General features: G+C 46.7%; 2 protein-coding genes across 10 annotated transcripts in view; both read left to right on the plus strand.

Annotated features, from left to right (window-relative positions):
- The first annotated feature begins 1,201 nt into the window (after positions 1-1,201).
- On the plus strand, positions 1,202-12,172 carry NSMCE4A (NSE4 homolog A, SMC5-SMC6 complex component). Of its 2 annotated transcripts, none has more exons than XM_069979054.1 (11): positions 1,202-1,463; positions 1,796-1,876; positions 3,069-3,199; positions 4,164-4,321; positions 4,401-4,500; positions 5,766-5,856; positions 7,583-7,677; positions 7,799-7,847; positions 8,728-8,819; positions 9,387-9,446; positions 12,018-12,172. In XM_069979054.1, the coding sequence occupies exons 1-10, from the start codon at positions 1,328-1,330 to the stop codon at positions 9,435-9,437; spliced, it is 984 nt and encodes a 327-aa protein (XP_069835155.1). In that variant the 5' UTR covers positions 1,202-1,327; the 3' UTR covers positions 9,438-9,446; positions 12,018-12,172. The 2 variants fall into 2 exon arrangements, with proteins under 2 accessions (XP_069835155.1, XP_069835154.1); XM_069979053.1 differs by having other exon boundaries at positions 1,203-1,463; positions 9,387-9,458.
- A 4,942-nt stretch (positions 12,173-17,114) lies between these two features.
- The window catches only part of ATE1 (arginyltransferase 1), a 71,403-nt gene continuing 66,862 nt past the window's right edge, over positions 17,115-21,655 (plus strand). For 2 of the 8 annotated variants that reach the window (XM_069980254.1, XM_069980257.1), the window contains exon 1: positions 17,115-17,327. In XM_069980254.1, coding sequence (XP_069836355.1) covers positions 17,150-17,327 — 178 coding nt within the window. In that variant the 5' untranslated portion in view covers positions 17,115-17,149. Of the gene's footprint in view, positions 17,328-17,539; positions 17,686-17,886; positions 17,906-21,655 lie in introns of those variants that run through there. The other 6 variants (XM_069980262.1, XM_069980260.1, XM_069980256.1 and 3 more) reach the window with 5 other exon arrangements.

Below are 21,655 nucleotides of genomic sequence, written 5' to 3' on the forward strand. Positions count from 1 at the left end.
CGCCCCCTCCTCTGCCCGGACTGTACAGCATAGCGCCCCCTCCTCTGCCCGGACTGTACAGCACAGCGCCCCCTCCTCTGCCCGGACTGTACAGCACAGCGCCCCCTCCTCTGCCCGGACTGTACAGCACAGCGCCCCCTCCTCTGCCCGGACTACAGCACGGCGCCCCCTCCTCTGCCCGGACTGTACAGCACAGCGCCCCGTCCCCTGTCCAGCACAGCGCCCCCTCCTCTGCCCGGACTACAGCACAGCGCCCCCTCCTCTGCCCGGACTACAGCACAGCGCCCCCTCCTCTGCCCGGACTACAGCACAGCGCCCCCTCCTCTGCCCGGACTGTACAGCACAGCGCCCCCTCCTCTGCCCGGACTGTACAGCACAGCGCCCCCTTCTCTGCCCGGACAGCGCCCCCTCCTCTGCCCGGACTGTACAGCACAGCGCCCCCTTCTCTGCCCGGACAGCGCCCCCTCCTCTGCCCGGACTGTACAGCACAGCGCCCCCTCCTCTGCCCGGACTGTACAGCACAGCGCCCCCTTCTCTGCCCGGACTACAGCACAGCGCCCCCTCCTCTGCCCGGACTGTACAGCACAGCGCCCCCTCCTCTGCCCGGACTGTACAGCACAGCGCCCCCTCCTCTGCCCGGACTACAGCACAGCGCCCCCTCCTCTGCCCGGACTACAGCATAGCGCCCCCTCCTCTGCCCGGACTACAGCACAGCGCCCCCTCCTCTGCCCGGACTACAGCACAGCGCCCCCTCCTCTGCCCGGACTACAGCACAGCGCCCCCTCCTCTGCCCGGACTACAGCACAGCGCCCCCTCCTCTGCCGGACTGTACAGCACAGCGCCCCCTCCTCTGCCCGGACTACAGCACAGCGCCCCCTCCTCTGCCCGGACTACAGCACAGCGCCCCCTCCTCTGCCCGGACTACAGCACAGCGCCCCCTCCTCTGCCCGGACTACAGCACAGCGCCCCCTCCTCTGCCCGGACTACAGCACAGCGCCCCCTCCTCTGCCGGACTGTACAGCACAGCGCCCCCTCCTCTGCCCGGACTACAGCACAGCGCCCCCTCCTCTGCCCGGACTACAGCACAGCGCCCCCTCCTCTGCCCGGACTACAGCACAGCGCCCCCTCCTCTGCCCGGACTACAGCTCCCCGTTTTGTGCCCCGACTACACCACAGCGCCGCGCGCTGACAAGGAAGGCACGGGACAGTCACATGACCGCTCTGTACGTCACGTGGCTTCTACGTCACCGTCCAAACCGCGAACTCCTGTGTTGTACCCCGACCTGTCCCTTGTCCCGCGGCAACAAGCAGCAAAAGTCCAAACAAGATGTCCAGGAAGAGATCACCCGCGGAGGAGGAGAACGAGGACAATGACGTCTCCCAGAACCTCGAGGCTGAACAAGATGATGGAAACCGGCGACAGATCCGACATCACTACCGGGAGCTGATGCAGAGCATGTACGGTGAGTGGACGGGAAGCCGCTGCGGTGCATGCTGGGGGATGTGCACAGAGCTGGGACGAGGTCTACAGTGTAGTTGCCCTTAGTAACAATCTTAAAAGTAAAAGTTGAATGATGATTGGTTGCTATGGGCAATGTGACTGCTTCGTGGGCTGTTGCTAGGTAGAGTAAGGCCACTATTACATGCATTGTTTATATATGACCCTATAGTGGGTTATTATTTTTAGTTAATAAAGTTTAAAGGGAACTTATCAGCCCCTTACACTGACCTTTCCTTTTTGACAAAGTGACTTGTTTCAGCTATTTACTGATATGTGTGACATTTCTTTCTGTAGAGCACAGAGAAGACATGCTGAGCACCAGGAGTAACAAGCTCACAGATACTCTTCAGGCAGCCAACCAGCTCTTTGCAGAAGGTGAGTGACCACAGTAAGGGTGCCTTTACACAGAAAGATTTATCTGACAGATTTTGGAAGCCAAAGCCAGAAATGGATTTGAAAAGAGGAGAAATCTCAGTCTTTCCTTTATGACCTGATCCCTGTTTATAGTCTGTTCCTGGCTTTGGCTTCAAAGATCTGTCAGATAAATCTGTCTGTGTAAACACACCATAAGGGTACTATTACACACGCTGACTACAGCCTGATCATTTTAGTAAACAAGCGCCGATCTGCTAGATCGGCGCTTGTTTACGGGACCTATTACACTACCTGATAATTGGGCAGTAAGGGCTGCATGTATATCGTTAGCGATGTCCATGCAGCCCTTGCCAAAACACCTGACACCTTACCTCTCCCTGCTCCTGTTCTTCTCTACCGTGAACCACAGCTTCCCGGTCCCGGCAGCAGCAGTGTCCGAGTAGCCTGTCAGCTGACAGGCTGCTCACCCAATCACAGCCCTGGACTGCCGTTGATTGTCTGAGCGGCCTGTCAGCTGACAGGCTGCTTAGATGCAGCAGTCGCCGGGACCGGGAAGCTGCGGAGCACAGGAAAGAAGACCGGGAGTGGGGAGAGGTAATGTGTCAGGTGTTTGGGGAACCGTCAGCCGACAGCTGCGCATCACTATTACACGTAGCAATGCGTGGCCGGTGCCCGATGATTTTAGGTCCAAACCTGAACCAACAATCAGCCAATGATCATTGTCTTTATCGGCTGAATCGGCCCGATTATCGCTCCGTGTAATAGGGCCCTAAGGATGGGGCTACATATAATTTTTATATTTGATACCAGCAAAATACTATGCAGACATATGCCAAGACAGCTTCTGGCTATGTATTACAGACAGGATCCTGCTGCTCTAACTAGCAGAGCAGACAGTGACAGGGGGCGCTGCCTCCCTCTGTCATTTCTGTTACATGGCACGGTCTTTATTGACAGTGGAATGTAATGGGTTAAACCATCAGGAATGGAATGGTTCCATATTATGACTGCAACTTAGATGTGTGATCGATATATGGGACATCACTAAAGAAAAGCATTACATTCCTTGTCACATGACCGCAGGTTGAAACCTGAAGTATGTTTGCTTGGACAGCTTTTGGCTTTAGTTATTTTTTAAAGAGATTTTCATAAACTTCTAACTTTTTTTTCTTTTCTTTTTCAAAACCACTAGTCTCGAAACCTAGAGAAGCCGCCCTTGATGCTCAGTTACTTGTCTTGGCAACAAATCTTGGGAAGGAAAAGGCAAATCAGCTCCAAGCGGACATGACGATCTTTGAACCAACATCATTTGCAGAGGACCTGGTATGTTGTATGTAGTCACCCGTCAGTCATGTGCAAAAGTATAGCTGCCTGCAGACCTCAGACAGCTGAAACTTTCACTTATTACGGTACATAAAGTGTATGTGTATCTTATGTCTATTGGGAGGAAGGGTCTGTAGTTTTCTAACACCTCCCCCCCCCCTCCAAATGCAAGCATCCATACATTGTTGGCAACACTTACAGAAAACTGGATCTGCCAAAGTAACGTACTTCATCACTGCAAGGAGGGGAGGGGGGAGGTGCTTGCTGCGTCTCAGTACACCTTTGATCTTTGACAGCTCTAAGCTTGATCTGGAGCTGACAGGCTCCCTTTAAAGGGGTAGTGCGGCGGTAAACAATTATTCACAGAATAACAAACATTACAAAGTTATACAACTTTGTAATGTATGTTATGTCTGTGAATGGCCCCCTTCCCCGTGTCCCACCACCCCCACCCGTGTACCCGGAAGTGTGGTGCGCTATACATACCTGTCACGTGCCGACTCGTCTCCGATCTTCAGTCAGCGATATTGTCTTCGGACGAATCCCTCCGAGCGTCCTGAGTGCCGGCCGCCCTCTGCCGCGTCATCAGCTGCTCAGCCGCGATTGGCTGAGCCAAACTGTGCTCAGCCAATCGAGGCTGAGCATCTGATGACGCTGAAGAGGGCGGCCGGCACTCAGGACGTTCGGAGGGATTCGGCCGGGCCGTCCGAAGACGACATCGCTGACTGAAGATTGGAGACGAGTCGGCACGTGACAGGTATGTATAGCGCACCACACGTCCGGGTGCACGGGTGGGGGTGGTGGGACACGGGGAAGGGGGCCATTCACAGACATAACATACATTACAAAGTTGTATAACTTTGTAATGTGTGTTATTCTGTCAATAATTGTTTACCGCCGCACTACCCCTTTAAATTACAGAAATAGTGGGCATAGCGTAACAATATATTATGCTTTTTTGCAGCTTTCATTTATGGGCATAAATCGACTGGAAAATCCAGAAAGTGAAAATGACAGTGAGGACGAGGGTTACACCAAGGGGTATCTTGGGGCAGATGCTTGGCAAAAACTGGGAAGTGAAGCCGATAAGTATTTTAAGCGAACACCTACATTTCATTTCATGTGAGTATGGGACCCCATATTTCTTAATACCTCTTATATACCCTAAAGAGATAAAATAATGCTTTTATATTACCTATAGGCTAGGCTCATTTAAGACCGAACCTCCAGTTGTACGTCAAAAAACAGACCGTCAGAAGAGGACTAGTAAAGTGGTGGAGAAGTCAGTGATGCCGGCACAGGTTTGTAGATTTTTGATGATACGGGAAGCTGGGTATTATTGTAATAATAATAATTCAGTTCTCTTTATTAGTCTCTTATACATACATAACACTATTTTTACTAGCAGGAACGATCCTTGGGCAAAACAGACATGTATCATCTCTTGCTGTGCTACTGGTGCCATAAGCATGTTGTGTAGGTGGAGGGAACAGAGCTGTTTCACCGTCCCTGTACACATAGTGGTAGTATGCTGCTCAGTTTAACTGCACAGACAAAAATCACATTGTATAATAAAGATTAGGTGGCACGCTGTTGGTATGGCCGCTTTCAGTGCTTCCCAATATGTAGCAACAAGTCATGCATTCATAGTGTTTTTTTTTTAGACCATGTTCAGACACTGTATGAATACCGTCCGTTGTTTGACATATCAAACAACAGACTATGTCTCAGGTATTCACCTGGATGTTCACCTGGCCGGGTGAACATCACTTCATTTTAATTGGAATGTGGGCACATTCGAGTGAGCCCGCACTCCAATTAGCCATAGACCACAATGTAAAGTGCATTTGGGAGCCGTACTTTACACTGTCTATCTTGTGCGGCTGCTGATCAATGAATAGCAGCTACACAAAATAGACCTGTCAATTATTTTGTGCGGCCGCAGAAAACCCCTGGCCGTAGTCTATACAGTGTTGTGGTTCCATAGGCTGCAATGTAATTGTGCACTGTCATTTAAAAACGTCTGTTATTGCTGCAACAACGGCCATTGTTTAATGATAAAATAGGTAGTTTTGTCTAAAAATAATATCCAGGATACATGTGAACCCAGCTTTATGCAACATAGTCCTGTGTAAAAGCTAACATGCTTTTGATGGCCGTATCAAGTTTGGCAAATATGTTAGTTTAGATCATGACTTCTCAAACTTCTTTGAGTTCTCAAATGCCAGATGGTGATAGACATGCATTTGGTAGCAACTGCACCTGCTATTCTGATGTATTCTAATTGCATGGGCTGCAATACCCAGTAGACCTGCCACCAAATATACTGAGCTGTGAATGGTAAGAGGTAAAGAGGCCACAGCATTGACAGGAGCACAGTACCCAGATTGGCAGGGGTGGCTGAGAGGCTATGGGTTGGATATCAATAGCCCATTGAGGAAAGACCCTCATTATAAAAACCCTGGAAAGCCCTTTTAATATTAACACATCATTATGCACGAAGAGTACGCAAAGTTCACTCAGGATAGGACTAATTGACCATTAATCATCTTAATCCCTTTTGCAGTTAAAGAAAATGGAAGAGTCTCACCAAGAAGCTACAGAGAAGGAAGTAGAAAGAATTTTAGGGTTCCTACAAACTTACTTCAACGAGGAACGTAAGTGTCTTACCAAATTAACTCTTCATGTATAATTGTGTTAGGCTAGGTTTGTTGGTGTTAGTGTTGTGACGCCAGTGCTTGTCCAGCACACAGGTGTGATGTTGATACCTGCTTTTTGTGTGGCTGGAGTGGGTCCCTTGGGCTCTTGTCACAGTAGTCCTGAGTGGCAACTGACCCACCCGGACTATTGGTACCACCACCCACAAAAAGGGGAAAAATAACCCAAGGTGTGCAGTTTGTGTGTATGGGTGCTGGTGCGTATAGAATATGACCCAGTGATGGAAAAAAAAAACAGCTTTACTTTCAAGTTCTTCAATAATACAATACACTTTTGCAGAATAGATAAATCTTTGCCATAGACTTTTAGTGCTTAACTTTGTTGTGCTGAAGGAGGTGATTGAAAGTAGAGTAAGGAAGAGGTAGTTGTAGTGGTGCTTGAAGAGTAAAGTAGAGGAGAAAAGTTCTTCAGAGGAACCCCAACCCAATGTAGTAATGTACTCTGCCGTAACCTAAAGATCTACTTTGTAGTGTTTACTTGTAGTTGTGTTTAGACTTTGGTCTGACCACCTTTAGCCCTACAGTGTCGAGCTACCTGTCCTGTCTGGGTACTACAAGCCCCAACCATGGTTATTTGGGTGTAGCTAAGTGTCCGGGATGTCCCAGTTATCTGCTCTGTGCGATAGGATACTTAGGCTTTTAGCACTGGCTGCTTTTTACTATTGAGGCTAGTTCCACTTGTTCTCAGTATACTGCCCTGCTCCTTTTAGACATGTTCTCGGCGTGGGTTAGGGTGTTCCTTAATGACCTCTCCCTTTGAAGTGCTTAGCACTGCACAGTAAGTATAGTAGAAGTTGTGAAAGAACTGTTTGTCTCTTGCTGCATCTATACACTCTGGTGTCTAGACTCAACTAACTGCTCACTTCCTCCCACAGGGGGTGAGTGTGTGTAGAGAGCAGGGATAGGATAAGAGAGAGAGCACCTCCTATTGGTTAGCACAACACACATTGTACAACAGAAACATTAACCCAATACTGACTTCAGATGTGCAATACATAGATATGTAAAATACTGACACCTAGAGGCGAAACAGTAAAATACCTCATCACCACTTTAACCTGGAGTGAGAAGTTTGTAACTTGTAATTTGCTCAGATATGCTATAAATGACTGGCAGGGAGGCCACTAGTAGAATTCTCACAACTGCCAGAAATGGATTCGCCCACTCTATGCTTTTATAAGCATAAAACATATAAAAACATCCAAAAGTTTCATCCACAAAGACATCTATGTGCAATTCATATGTTGCGAAAATCCATCTAACTACTTAAAGGAGAAGTCTGGCCAAGTCTTTTTTTTTTAAAGGCAGGGGCGGGGGGGAACATATTAACAAGTCATTACCTCTCCTCATGCTTGCCATCTGCCACGTAACTAGCCGCGGGACCCCCGCCAGAAGGCATTTTCCCTCGAGTTGTGATGAAAGGAAATGCCCATCCCGGCTGATGGACTGGCCACTCAACCAATCACTGACTCTGAGCTGCGAGTCAATCAAACGGGTTGTGACGTTGGCTCTGGTTAAGATCCCTGAGCCCGACGGGGGTCCTGTAGCGTGATCCCGGAGCAGCGGTCCACCTCCATGTGACTGTATTCCTGGCCCGGATACAGGATTGTAGAGTTTCTGCAGTTTGAGTCTTGCCTAATACAGTTTGTTCTCTTTTCTTTTTTAGCTGATACTCCTATCTCCTTTTTTGATTTTGTTGTTGATCCAAATTCTTTTGCTCGAACCGTTGAGAACATATTTCATGTTTCCTTTATTGTTCGGGTAAGTTTTCTTATTTTCCTTACAATAGAATATTTGTGTGCTTCCGGCCTTGGGTTTTTATAACTTCTATGTTCAGTGCCTCATCTCTAAAAGTGCTAATTTATTTCTTTATTTTTTAAAGGATGGGTTTGCAAGAATAAAGCTTGATCATGATAAATTACCAGTAATAGGTAAGGAAGTACTAAAAGATAGGAGATACGGTAGATATGCTCCAGTATTTAAACCATTGGTGGTTGTTACTAAAGTGCTAGCTAAGGTTCTTTTTACATTAGCTGATTTCTCGACCATTGGGCTACTACAAATGAGCGCCAATCGGCAAGATCGGTTCTCATTTGCAGTGCCTTTACATGGCACAAAAAATTGAGCTGCCAGGCTGCACAAATGATCCATGTATCAATGCTGCAAGCGTTGAAACAGACAGCATGGATATAAATATATCTGTGCTGTCTGTTTCCAGATCACACGGCAGTGCATACTTACTTAGTGCGCTGCTTCTGTGATCCGACATTCTCTTCTCCCATCCAGCCACAGTGTCCTCGGGTCCTGCCTCCTCTGACTGTCAGTCATTCTGGAGGAGGCGGTGGTCTGATGATACAGCGGCTGGATAGGAGAGCTGAAGAAGAGGATGCTGCATCACAGCAGCAGCGCACTAAGTATAAAAGTATGCTCTGCTTGTCATCTGCAAACTGACAGCACAGATATATACATATCTGTTCTATAATTTGCCGTTATTGTTATCGATCTCACATCCCGTTTACAAAGGAAGATGTATGGCCGTATAAAAGGCCCTTTAGATGGACAGTCTTCGAATACACTCAATTTATCAAAGTGTATTAGGATGATTGATAAATCTGAAAAGCTAAGGACTGTCTAGGTTAATTTTAGACCAAAGACTAACTATAAGTTGGCTGACTTCAAATCAGAATCATGTGCCAAAATGTTGGCAAATGTTGTGCATTTGAACCACAGACCCTTTTGTCAGACCCAGCGAGAATATATCGAAAAAGTTATGGCTCTTAGATGGCAGATCTCCCTGATTTCTTTCTCCAGAGCCCGTCATTCAAGAAAGTGAGTCACAGATTGACAAAGAGAACCAACCTCGATATCAAGGGGTCATCTGCCTGAGTCACCAGGACTGGGAGGTAAGGCAATGGACATTTACTTCTGCTTAAATGGCATATTGGGGATTTATTAACTTAAGTTGGTTGAGGGGTCTGTGCTGATAATAACTTTAAGGCTTTGTTCCCACTATGTACTAGCAGCGTTAGTTTAACGCTAAACCACGGCCGTTGTTGTAGAATACATAGCCATAGTGATCTGTACATAGTGGGAATATACCCTAAAACTGAGTTCATCCCATAAACATGAAGTGGTAGTGTGCCTGTTTGGCTATGGGACTGTTGAAGATAGCTGAGATCCATGTTTGCCTATCTTTATCATACTGGAAGATTATTATTTCTCTTTAATTGGACACACAATAGGGTTCAAATAGATAGATTACATATTACTAGTGGAATATCATCAAATGCTTTAGCATAATAGCTGTGTAGATATATTGACACTTCAGAGTGTCAGTCATCATGTGACAAGTGTCAGGGCCTCATTGGTAACACATTCTCATACATTGTGAGATGCTTTTATGCATATTTTGCACAATTGACATTTTTGCATACAAAGTAAAACAGTTAGCATTTTCTTCTTTTTCCAAGGAAATAGTTAAATCATTTGAGATTACAGAAGCCATGATACCTCCACCTTAAACAACACAGGTTAGTTCTATGGTAAGTAGGTTTTCTAGTGCAGATTGTGATTGTTGCTCTTGACTTGATGTTTTTCATATGGGTTGGTCTTTAGTGTGTTACCAGTGTTAGGGCCAGTTCACACGGAATAAAATTGGCGCAATTCCGCCAGCTTCAGTGTGACGGTGTTTCTCTATTAGATGGCTCCGCGCACATGTCAATTCTTTGAGCGGAGAGTGACGGAAACACGCAAGCCCTCCTACAGAGAAACAGTAACCCACTGAGGCAGGCGGGATTCCGCCGCAGAATTCTGCCAATTTTACTCTGTGTGAACTGGCCCTAAAGGTGAGCAAAAGACCCAACTTGTAGCTAAACTTGTTAGAAATTTGCAGAAGTGATATCTGAAACCTGACAACTTACAAGTTCACTGTACAAAATATTTTTCTTGCTTTGCCTTATTCTTGTGTGAGGGCACATGATGAGAAACTGTTATGTGAAGGTATTAAATGAAAAAGTCCCCTCTATTACCCAGAATTCCTTATTAGAGCAAATACAAAGAGCATAACTCACTCTGAGGACACATTAAGTTTGTGTATTACACTTACGGCCCATTGATCTTTATGGGAGCTGATGTAACAATTCACTTCCTGTATGGTGGTGCTGCAGAGGAGTCTAACATTGCTGGTTAGTTATCAGGGTCTGAGCTGTGAGACCCTTTGTTGCACAGTCTGCAGTCTTCATTCTTTATTTATTTTTAAACTTTTCTCTTGTGGACAGGTCCCTCCGGCTAAAACATGGTGGAGGTCAGTTTTTTGTGTCTATGATACAGCTGCCATCACTAAGGGTCCTATTCCGATTCGCTTGGTGGAATAGAGAAAACAATGATCGTTTATTTAGGCCCACACCTAAAATCATCGGTCACTCACTTCGCATCGCTGTGTGGAATAGCGATGCACGGCGGGCGACCGACGATTCAAGCAGCATACATTACCTAGCAGGGCTTCTCCTCCACTCCGCCTTCATCCCGGTCCCGCGCGTAGCAGCAGCTTCGGTGCGGCCTGACTGAGCTGTCAGACCGCTCAGCCAATCACAGGCCAGGACCGCCAAGGCCAGCGATTGGCTGAGCGGTCTGACAGCTCAGTCAGGAGGAGAAGTTCTGCTAGGTAATGTATGCTGCAAGGACATCAGTAACTATGTCCCTGCAGCCCTCGCTAAACGATCATCGGGCCGTGGAATAGTCCCAGAAAACGATCTGCTAGATTGGCGCTCGTTTACATTATTGATCGGCCCGTGGAATAGGGCCCTAAGGGTCCTTTTACACGGCCCAATATGGAGCTGTGCAAAGACGCAAGTGAGCATTGATCAGTAAGATCATTTTCAGTGCCTTCAGAAGGCACAATCAATTGCGCGATCTCCATGTCGCTTGTGAGACCATTTAAATGTATTGCTATTGACTGCACATCCCCTGTTAACACAGGGAGATGTGCGGTTATGTGATAAATTTTGAAGCCTCACATAAGAAGTGATCAGCCGTCGAGTGGCCGTTTTCCTGCACCTCGGCTGATCACTGACACTTTTACACAGGCCGATTATCGGCCAAAGGAAAGTTTCTAGCTTCACTCCTTGCCAATAATCAGCCTGTGTGAAAGAGGCTTTAGGGTACAAACACACTGGGCGTATCCGCAGTGGATTTCTCGCTTCGAGTTCATAGCGAGACCCACTGCAGATCCCTGCCCAGTACACTCATGTCCAGACAAACTCGAAGCGGGATGGACATCCCGCTGTAAGTATGACAGCAGCCCGCCCCATTAACCCCCCCTCCGCCGGAGCATATACTTCACCTGCTCCCCGCTCCGGCTTGCTTTGGGGCTCCCGGTGTCTTAACGTCCCACTGAGCCAATCAGTGCGATGCCCCGCCAGTTGGCCAAGCGGGACGTGCCGGGAACCCCCAAAGCAAGCCGGCCATGAGTGTACTGGGCAGGGATCTGCATCAGGTCTCGCTGCGGATGCGCCCAGTGTGTTTGTACACTAATACAGCTTCATTTCTGTAATGCTTTCTCCTGCAGCGACCCCACTCCCATTTCTCTACATTCATACACAGCCTATGTGATTCCCCTTCAAATTTAGGATGCCTTGTGTTTGTGATCTACCTTCTTTGAAGAATTGGGTGCATTACACACAGATCTGCCATATACAGCACAGTCCCCTTCTGCTGCCACCACCAGTGGGGTGGCGGGGGGGGGGGGGGGGGGGGGCAGACAGAACTGACACAGCTAGGAGCAGAGCGCTGTCCAATCTGTGTCAGAAGCAGCAGCACAGCTAGCTATGTGAATCTGTTACATAGGCATTATAGTGACAAAGTGGTTGAAATATTCAAGGTTTATTCATTGTTTTATTTTGTATTTAGAAAGCAAATAAACTATATAAAAAATCTCTGCAGAGGGGAGTATAGCATTTGAATTGCCACAGTGGTCATAGCTTTCATGTAAAAGAAGAGAGGATATAGTGTAGGTAGCAGAAGAGCTCCAGATCCTTTATGTTTTATAGTTTGGGGTGAAAGTGACTTTTTAAAAAAAATAATTTTGTGCATTTTCTTTCTAGGTTTTGGAAACATCTGGCATACCTGAAAATCAGAACATCTGTTCACTATTCTGTATATAAGAAATGCCAAAAATAATTTTATTATGTATATAGGTTGTATATATGTTAAAAATATTTTATAAACAAAAAAAAAAAATCTTTAGTCTTTATGGGATTAAAGGGGTTATCCGGCGAAAAAAAATTATTCACAGAATAACACACATTACAAAGTTATACAACTTTGTAATGTATGTTATGTCTGTGAATGGCCCCCTTCCCCGTGTTTCCCCCCACCCACGCTAGACCCGGAAGTGTGGTGCATTATACTCACCGCATGTCGTGTCGTCCACGGTCTCCGATCGTCAGCAGTGACGTCTTCTTCGGGAGTTTGTCGGATCTTCCCGAGTGCCGGCCACCCTCTGCAGCGTCATCCGAAGCTCAGCCGCGATTGGCTGAGCACAACTGTGCTCAGCCAATCGCGGCTGAGCGGCTGATGACGCGGCCACGTCATCAGCTGCTCAGCCGCGATTGGCTGAGCACAGTTATGCTCAGCCAATCGCGGCTGAGCTTCGGATGACGCTGCAGAGGGCGGCCGGCACTCGGGAAGATCCGCCAAGCTCCCGAAGAAGACGTCACTGCTGACGATCGGAGACCGTGGTCGGCACGCGACAGGTAATGTATAGCGCACCACACTTCCGGGTACACGGGTGGGGGTGGTGGGACACGGGGAAGGGGGCCATTCACAGACATAACATACATTACAAAGTTGTATAACTTTGTAATGTGTGTTATTCTGTGAATAATTTTTTTTCGCCGGACAACCCCTTTAAAGGAAATCTGTCAACTGCTATTAATGTTCCAAACTGCTGACACTGTTAGATAGCCGATAGAACAAGGAGACCCATGGTACCGTTCATATATCTGACTGTGCTTCCAGAAATTAGAAATTGCTTATATTCTCCTGTGCAGAGTATCAGAGGCTTTTCCAAGCTCCTGAATTGCTGCAAACTGTAGTCCTCCTCGCTCCCCTTCACATCTCTGACCCTGTTCGGGGCTCAGCATCCAGCCCACCGTCAATCAAGCAGAGATAGAAGTGGAATGGAGGCTAGAAGGTATTCCAGCACTTAACATTTCAGGGAGCGTGAGAACATGACTTTGGCACTTTGCTTGGGAGTATATAATAGAGATGAGCGAACCTAACCGTGCGGCATTTGATTAGCGGTGGCTGTAGAAGTTGGATGCAGCCCTAGTAAGTCCTGGAAAAGATCCTTTGGCTGTATCCATGTTTTCCAGGCAGTTAGGGCTGCATCCAATTTCACCGTTAATAAAATGCTGCACATTTAGGTTCATAGCTCATCTCTAGTATATAAGCATTTTTGTCCTACAATATGAAAGCACAGACAGATATATGAAAGCTACCATGTGTCCCCTTGACCCAACAGCTATCTAACAGTATGAGTCGTGAATTGCAGTTGACAGATACACTTCATGTTCTAATACTTAAAGGGACTGTACCACCAGGCCCAGGCTGAAGCACTGGAAGCGAGCCGACCCACCCTTAGTGGGAGGAAACCCTAGCCCCTCTATAATAGGGTTCCATTGATTCTAATGGAGTCATGTCATGGAGGGGCTGGGGTTTCTTTCCACTGGGGGTGAGTCGGCCGCCTCCAGTGCTTCAGCCTGGGCCTGGTGGTACAGTCACTTTAAAGACTGCGATGCCGGGTTCACATGCAGCAGATACTGCATCTCATTTGCAGCAATTTACAGTTCAAAACAACTGGATGGGGATTATAAAACCCCTTTCATGCTGTGGATTATCAGATCTATAGCGTGCTCACATTCTGCTGTGGAAATGCAGAGGATTTCCATGGTGGATTTCACACCTTCACTGTTTCTGGGCGACATCCATGGTGAATCCACACAGCAATTCACATGTGACGTATAGATCCTGCAATTCTGCTGTGTGCTGACTCGGGCTGAGAGTTTCTGGTTTTGGACAAATTGCTTTTTATTTTTCATTTGATTCAAACTTTGTTTTTCGTTTTAGTTTTTTTTCCAGTTCTAGAACAACTTTGTACTTTGAGATATAATAATAATAAACAAAAAGTTTTCTTACAACGGTCTAGTGTTTTTCTCTATTCCTGTCCTGTTTCCTCTTATATTGGACACCATACCTTGGATAGGCATTGAGCACAGTTTCATTCCCAGGCAGCATTTCCATAGTGTGTGTGCAGCCTGAAGAGGCTTCCTGTCCAGGAGATGATATGCATAGTGCTGTCTTGTAAAGGAATACGATTTTGCAGCAATGCTATTTTGCTTGGTATACCAGGAAAACTAAACTGACTATAGTAAGAGACCTTCTGCTACATCACCTTAAAGACTGTAAAATAGCATCACAGATGATAACTTGTTTGGATTGGTCATGCCAGGAACTACAGTTGTCCAATGGTTATAGTCCGCCAATGTGTTAACATCAGCTGGCTGCCCTGGTGAGTCTTCCATAAGACCCAGCTGCCTGGCCTGGGCAGTAGCTCTTAGGAAATCTTATAAACAGGCCACCCACAAGTGTGGGTGTTGTAATGGTTGAGGAGATTTCAGAACTACATTAATCCTGTTATATATAGACTGTGTCTGACTATGAGTTGGTGTGGTGGATTCTTTCTTTCAGGACCCTGTTGTATTCACAATAAATCTGTAAAGATTTAATCTGTTAGATTTTAACCTGCACTGTGTAAATCTTCACTACTATTGCAGCTAGTGTGGTGCCACCCGGTGGTCTTTAGATGTATTACAAGCACTTACCAGGGCATGCTGGTCGTTATAGTTTTGTGACTATCAGAGAGCATAAGCTTGGGGAACTCTGATTTAGGGTGGGTTCACACATACCGTATCTGCAGCGGAATTCACGCTGCGAGTTCACAGTGAAATCCGTTGCGGATATCTTTACTGTGACTTCAATGAGATGATATACTTGCAGTGGAATTGTCATCCCGCTGCGAGTATGTAAAAGTCAGCCCCCCAGCAGGACAGCGCACTGATCTGCTGAGCGTTGGGAGCGGGCGGATCGGGCCGTGTGGGATTATGGGGGCTGCTTTTTACATACTCGCAGCGGGATGACAATTCTGCTGCGAGTATGGAATCGTAATAAAAGTCACAGTGATGGTCTCCGCAGCGGATGTTACTGTGAACACACAGCGTAAAATCCGCTGAAGATACGGTACATGTGAACCCACCCTTAGAGCGTTGCTTCTCAAACTCTGTGACCAAAGTCATCATACACTGCACACAGGAGTTTTTCAGGCCACCAGAAAAACTGCCAACGTTTTTTTCTGGCACTTTTTACTTGAGTGAATGATATATTTTTTTGTGTGTGGGCGGAACTTTTTTTTTATCCCTTTGCCATCACATGACCTTGCTGCTGGACCACAAAAGCGCCAGATAGGAGAGAGAAAACGCCATGTGTGAGGCATATCATAAACTTCCATTGACCTCCAGAAAAAAGAAAAAAATGATTTTTTTTTGGCATTTTTCCAAGATTCTATTGCAGTGTGAAGCCAGTCTAAAGGGGTTATCCAGGATTAGAAAGAAAAAACTGCTTCATTCACTTCAATGGAACTGAGCTGCAATACCACACCCAAACTGAGGACAAGAGAGGTGCTGTTTCTTGAAGTAAGTGGCCATGTTCTTGTAAACCTAGACAACCCCTTTAACCCCTCAGCGACCCATGACGTATCTGATACGTCATGGTGCCGCTCGGGGTGTTCAGAGCGGGGTCCCGCCGGCTAATTAAGCCTCTAAGTGCAGCTGTCAAACCTGACAGCTGCATTTAGAGGCACTGCGCCGCACGTCCCTGGTGTCTAGTGGGACGGATCTCCCCCCGCGATGCGATCGCGGGAGGGAGATCCGTTCTTCTGCCCGTGCCGGGCCTCAGCGTCGGAATGACGCTGATCCCGGCTCGGCAATAGATTGCTGTGGCCTGCAGCAGGCCATAGTAATCTATGACCGATCTAATCGATCTTTGCTGTGCATATACACAGCATTGATCTCTATGAGAGATCAATGCTGTTTATATACAAGTCCCCCAGGGGGGCTTCTAGTTACAGTAAAAAAAAAAGTAAAAAAGTGTTTTTATTAATAAAAAATCCCCTCCCCTAATAAAAGTCCAAATCACCCCCCTTTTCCCATTTTATAAATATAAATTAATAAATAAATAAACATATTTAGTATCGCCGCGCGCGTAATCGCCCGAACTATTAATTAATCACATTCCTGATCTCGCACGGTAAACGGCGTCAGCGCCAAAAAAATTCCAAAGTGCAAAATTGCGCATTTTTGCGCAATCAAGGTACCGATAGAAAGAACACATCATGGCGCAAAAAATGACACCTCACACAGCCCCATAGACCAAAGGATAAAAGCGCTATAAGCCTGGGAATGGAGCGATTTTAAGGAACGTATATTTGTTAACAATGGTTTGAATTTTTTACAGGCCATCAGATACAATATAAGTTATACATGTTATATATCATAGTAATCGTAACGACTTGAGGAACATGCATAACAAGTCAGTTTTACCATAGGACGGACGGCGTAAATGCAAAACTCCCCGAAATCAAAACAAATTAGTTTTTTTTTCAATTTGACAGCGCAAATGATTTTTTTCCGGTTTCGCAGCATATGTTATGGAAAAATAATGCCTGTCATTGCAAAGTACAATTGGTTTCGCAAAAAATAAGCGCTCATATACGTCTCTAGGTGAAAAAATGCAAGCGATATGGACTTTTAAACTTAAAATGGAAAAAGCAAAAGCGCAAAAACGAAAATAGGCTTTGACCTTAAGAGGTTAAAGAACTAGGTTCAAGAGACAATTATAATGTATATTTATAAAAAGGTTTTAAAATCTTGCCAAAGGTGAGGGCTGTATTACTCAGGCCAGGTACGAGCTCATACTGCACCGGGTGATGTGTGTGAATGAGGATTTCCAGTATATGTCAAAGGATAAGCTCAGCGTCAGGGAGGCGGGGCTAGCGGGGCTAGCAGGGCCAGCCAATCACAGGCCGGCTTACATCATGTGTAGCGTGCTGGCAGGGTGACAGGCGGAGTGTGATTGGTCGCTGCGGGCGGCGCTGTGTGTCCGTCCCCTCAGTCAGTATATGGGCAGCCGTTTCTCCGTGCAGCTCCCGGAGCTCTGGCCTGGTCTGCTCGCCCCGCCCCCTCAGGCTGGCTTCCCCAGCACAGGTGCGGTGATGTACTCCATCCTAGAGTACAGGGGTCTACGCGATGAGGCGTCCTGCGGGTATTGCCGTTTACAAAGGGGGAAAGCTTCTCACGGTAAGCCCTGCCGCCTCACGCAATTAGGACGCTACGTCTAGTGAGACAGTACTTTATTTTATTTTTTTATTTGTTCATCATAAACATTTCTTGCCCTTATCCATCATGGCGTCGTGGTATACGCCCACTCACAGTGACGTTTTTGAGTGCGAATTTTCTTTAGCCAAGAGTAAAGATGGCGCCTTTGTCCGAGAATAGACATGGTAGTGCGCATGCGTGCAACCGGCTGTGCTCTCAGGATCTGGGAGGAAGATGGCGTCTGCCGGCGGGGGAGCGCTGAGTATATTGGAGTACTTCGGTGGGGAGGATGGGAACCGGTGCGGCTACTGCAAGAGCGAAGCCGGGAACGTGTCTCATGGTGAGGAGCCGTGCACAGTCACGTGGTGTTGTGTCATTGGGGGCGGGGTGAGAGGTTAGGTGTGTCATGTAGTTGGTTCATGACCTCTCCTGGGGTGACAGCTGCCTGGCCTCAGCTCCTCTATGAGGGTCACGTGATGCCACTGCTTGACCATTCAAAATATGAAACTTTATTTCTTTCCCCTCTGATAGAAATCATTGGGATGTTTCTTGGCTGTGAGGTGACTTTCATTGACTGCTCATAAGTGTTGTGGCTGCTTGTCTGTGTGCAATGTGCACTGCTGATGCTGCCATCATTCATACAGTTATTTTACTGCTACCCAACTTGTCTCTCCAGCTGTTGCAAAACTCCCAGCATGCCCTAACAGGCAAAGGGGGGCAGGACATCCTGAGTGTTGTAGTTTTGCAACAGTTGGGAAAACAGTTTTATTGGGACATATAAACATGGCTGTATTTACAGCTCATTCTGCCCAAGGCACAAAACCAGCACCATGCACTTAGGTTTATCTTGCTGTCTTTTAGGAAAGGGCCTTCTACACAGGCTGATTATTAGCCAGGGGCGATGCTAGAAATGCTACTGCAGTCAATGATCATCCCGTGTAAAAGTGACAGCGATCAGCTACAGTCTGAGCAATCGCCCGGTTATTAGCTGATCCTTTATTTAGAACCTGCTTTAAGGGTCTGTTTACACAGTAAGATTATCTGACAGATTATCTGCCAAAGATTTGAAGCCAAAGCCAGGAACGGACTATAAACAGAGATCAGGTCATAAAGGAAAGCCTGAGATTTCTCCTCTTTAAATCCATTCCTGGCTTTGGCTTCAAATCTTTGGCAGATAATCTCTCTGTGTAAATGGACCCTAAGATGTATCTTTATTGGCCACACATCTTCCTGTGTAAACTGGCTTGTGCAGCCAATAAAGGCAAATATAAAGCGCAGATGTGTATATATCAGTGCTGTTAGTTTCCAGATCACAGACAGTGTATACTTATCTTGTTGCTTGTGATCCATCATCTGGTTTTCCAGTCCTTTGGCTGCTGCTGTATCTTCAGGGAGACCCTCTTCTAGAATGATTGACAGCTAAGGAGGTGGGGTCTAAAGATACAGACGGCGGCCAGAAGACTGGACTGCTTGTGCTCTGGAAACTGACAGCATGGATATATACACATATCTGTGCGGTCAGCTTCTTCCCGGGACGCATGAACGATACAAGGATCGCTCGTCCAGCCTGGGCCCCTTTATTTGTCATGCCATGTAAAGGCACTGCATACGAGCCCCAATTGGCACCCTTTTCCCCCCTCCGGGCCGACAAGTCTTTGTGCCTAAAAGTAGTCTGAGGTTCTATTTGTTGCCCATAGCAACCAATCATTGCTCAGCTTTCACTTCTGATAATGCTCTGGTTAAAGGAGAAGTCCACCAAATTTTTGTATTAAAGTATTGTATTGCCTCCTAAAAGTTATACAAATTCCCAATATACACTTATTACGGGAAATGCTTATAAAGAGCTTTTTTTCCCCTGCACTTACTACTGCATCAAGGCTTTACTTCCTGGATAAAATGGTGATGTCACGACTCCCAGAGCTGTGCGGGCTGTAGCTGCTGGAGAGGATGATGGCAGAGGGATGCTCAGTGTCCCTCCAGTGCCCTGTGCCCCTCAGTGTCCCCCTGCCATCATCCTCTCCAGCAGCCACAGCCCGCACAGCTCTGGGAGTCGGGTCGTGACCTCACCATTTTATCCAGCAAGTGAAGCCTTGATGCAGTAGCAAGTGCAGGAAAAAAAGCACTTTATAAGCATATCCCGTAATAAGTGTATATTATATATATGAAGGGCAATACAACACTTTAATAAAAATTTTCGCCAGACTTCTCCTTTTAAGGTACAGTTTGCAATTAAGCTCCATTCACTTCAATAGGACTGAGTTGCAAAATGCCACACAAACTGAAGACAAGAAACGTTCTGTCTGTGGAAGAAAGTGGCCGTGTTTTTCTAACGTTTGATAACCCTTTTCAAATGAGAATAATTCACAGCACAATATAGCTGCTGGCCCTACATCTGCTGTCAGGAATAGAAAGTAGATGACGTTATTGAATTTCATTGTTTCTTCAGCCATTCTGACTACAGTAGTTTTTGTTGCTGTTATATCAATTTCCTATCTGGTTACTTTGTTGCTCCTGGTGTCATTGATTGGTTAGCTTCTTGGTTACATTCATGTTGCCCATTTGCCGCTTTATCTCTTTATTGCACCATTGTATTCTCCAGCACGTCAAAAGAGCTTGTCGTCATAACTTTATGTCCCCATTGGGGATCACAATCTAATTTCCACATTAACTTATCAATGTACAACAGATACCAAACCTGCGGCCCTGCAGCTGTTGCAGAACTACAATTCACGTCATGCCTGGACAGATGTTTGTCTAAAGTTTTGGCTGTCCAAGCATATTGGGATTTGTAGTTTTGTAATATCTGGAGGGCTGCAGGCTTGACACCTGTACTGTGTACCTTCAGGGTGTGGAAGGAAACTGGAGTACCCAGCGGAGACCTATGAAAACACAGAAAGAACATGTTAACTCCATTCAGGACCCCAGCAAAGCAAGGTCATTGTTGTAGAGGTGTGCTTGGTGGAGCTGTAGCCTTAGATGGTGACCATTTGATGCCTTATTACAGGGATGGGGAACCTTTGGCCCTTCAGCTGCAGAAAACTTGCGACAAAACCTGTTACACAACATCATATTAAATATTGTTGGGCCAATTTCACATTTCAGCATTTACCTGTATTACAGCCACGGATCCTGGCATTACCATAAGTCTGATCATAAAGGCATGGGTATGACAGGGAATGCTGTTGTGCATGTCAGGTCATGTGCAGTGTGTATACGTGGCACAGAGATGGCAATATTACTTCTCTATGGGGGGTATCATCAGAGAACCACATTCTGTAAATCCATTCTAATAGAGATGAGGAGTATGACAATGACGTTTCATCGAGCGGTAAGATGTAGATAAGTGCTAAACGTATGAAGCTGAGATGTGCTCATGTGAACAAGTCTAAAGGCAAACATCCACAGGGAATAAAGGCGGATACAGCTGATCTGTGGGAACTGTACAAACAGCAGGAAGAGCGTGTATATATTGTGCAGGATACTGCTGTCAGTGTGGATGCAGTGTACAGTCCTTATTATGGCCTCTATTACTGCTATTGTGTAGGTTTGGGGCATGCACTGGTCATAAAAGGCTTAAAGGACTGGTTAGTGTTTAGAGTTGGCAATTTAAAGTGACTGTACCACCAGGCCCAGGCTGAAGCACTGGAGGAGGGCCGACTCACCCCCAGTGGGAAGAAACCCCAGCCCCTCCATGACGTGTCTCCATTAGAATCAATGGAACCCTATGATAGAGGCACTAGGGTTTCCTCCCACTAAGGGTGGGTCGGCCCGCCTCCAGTGCTTCAGCCTGGGCCTGGTGGTACAGTCACTTTAAAGGGACCCTGTCATCCTTTTCATACTGCATGAACCTCAGGCAGCATAAAACAGGGTCCATAAGAAAGGAAAACCGATCCAGCTTGTTCCCTAAAATCTCTGCTTACGCTTTATTAAACTTCTTAAAAGACAGGACAATACACACCATCGTGCAACACACTTCTTGGTCTCTGATGACGCATTTTGGACGCGTGCGCCCTTGCTTCAACCCATACTTCCTACTAGGTATAAATGCACTTAAAAAGGACATGTCACCCCCCGTGCCGGGGTGACAGGCTCCCGACCCCTGTTAGATCCCCCTATACTCACGTGATCCCGTCAGGTCACAGAGATTTCAGCTCCCGAAGCCCGGCGCGCGTGCGCTGAGAGATGAGTCCGATGCCCATAGAGAATGACGGAGCATCGGACTCCCCATTCATTCTCTATGGGCATCTGACTCTGCTGTCAGCGCGCGCGCCGGGCTTCGGAAGCTGAAATCTCCGTGACCCGACCGGCTC

Source organism: Dendropsophus ebraccatus, chromosome 8 (genome assembly GCF_027789765.1).
Source record: "Dendropsophus ebraccatus isolate aDenEbr1 chromosome 8, aDenEbr1.pat, whole genome shotgun sequence".
In the NCBI taxonomy this organism is placed as follows: Eukaryota; Metazoa; Chordata; class Amphibia; order Anura; family Hylidae; genus Dendropsophus; species Dendropsophus ebraccatus.

Coding starts and splice junctions, on each gene's coding strand:
- NSMCE4A (XM_069979054.1), top strand. CDS start 1,328: ATGTCCAGGAAGAGATCACCCGCGGAGGAGGAGAACGAGGACAATGAC. Junction 7,678..7,798: donor ATGTTTCCTTTATTGTTCGG/GTAAGTTTTCTT, acceptor TATTTTTTAAAG/GATGGGTTTGCAAGAATAAA. Junction 8,820..9,386: donor TGAGTCACCAGGACTGGGAG/GTAAGGCAATGG, acceptor TCTTTTTCCAAG/GAAATAGTTAAATCATTTGA.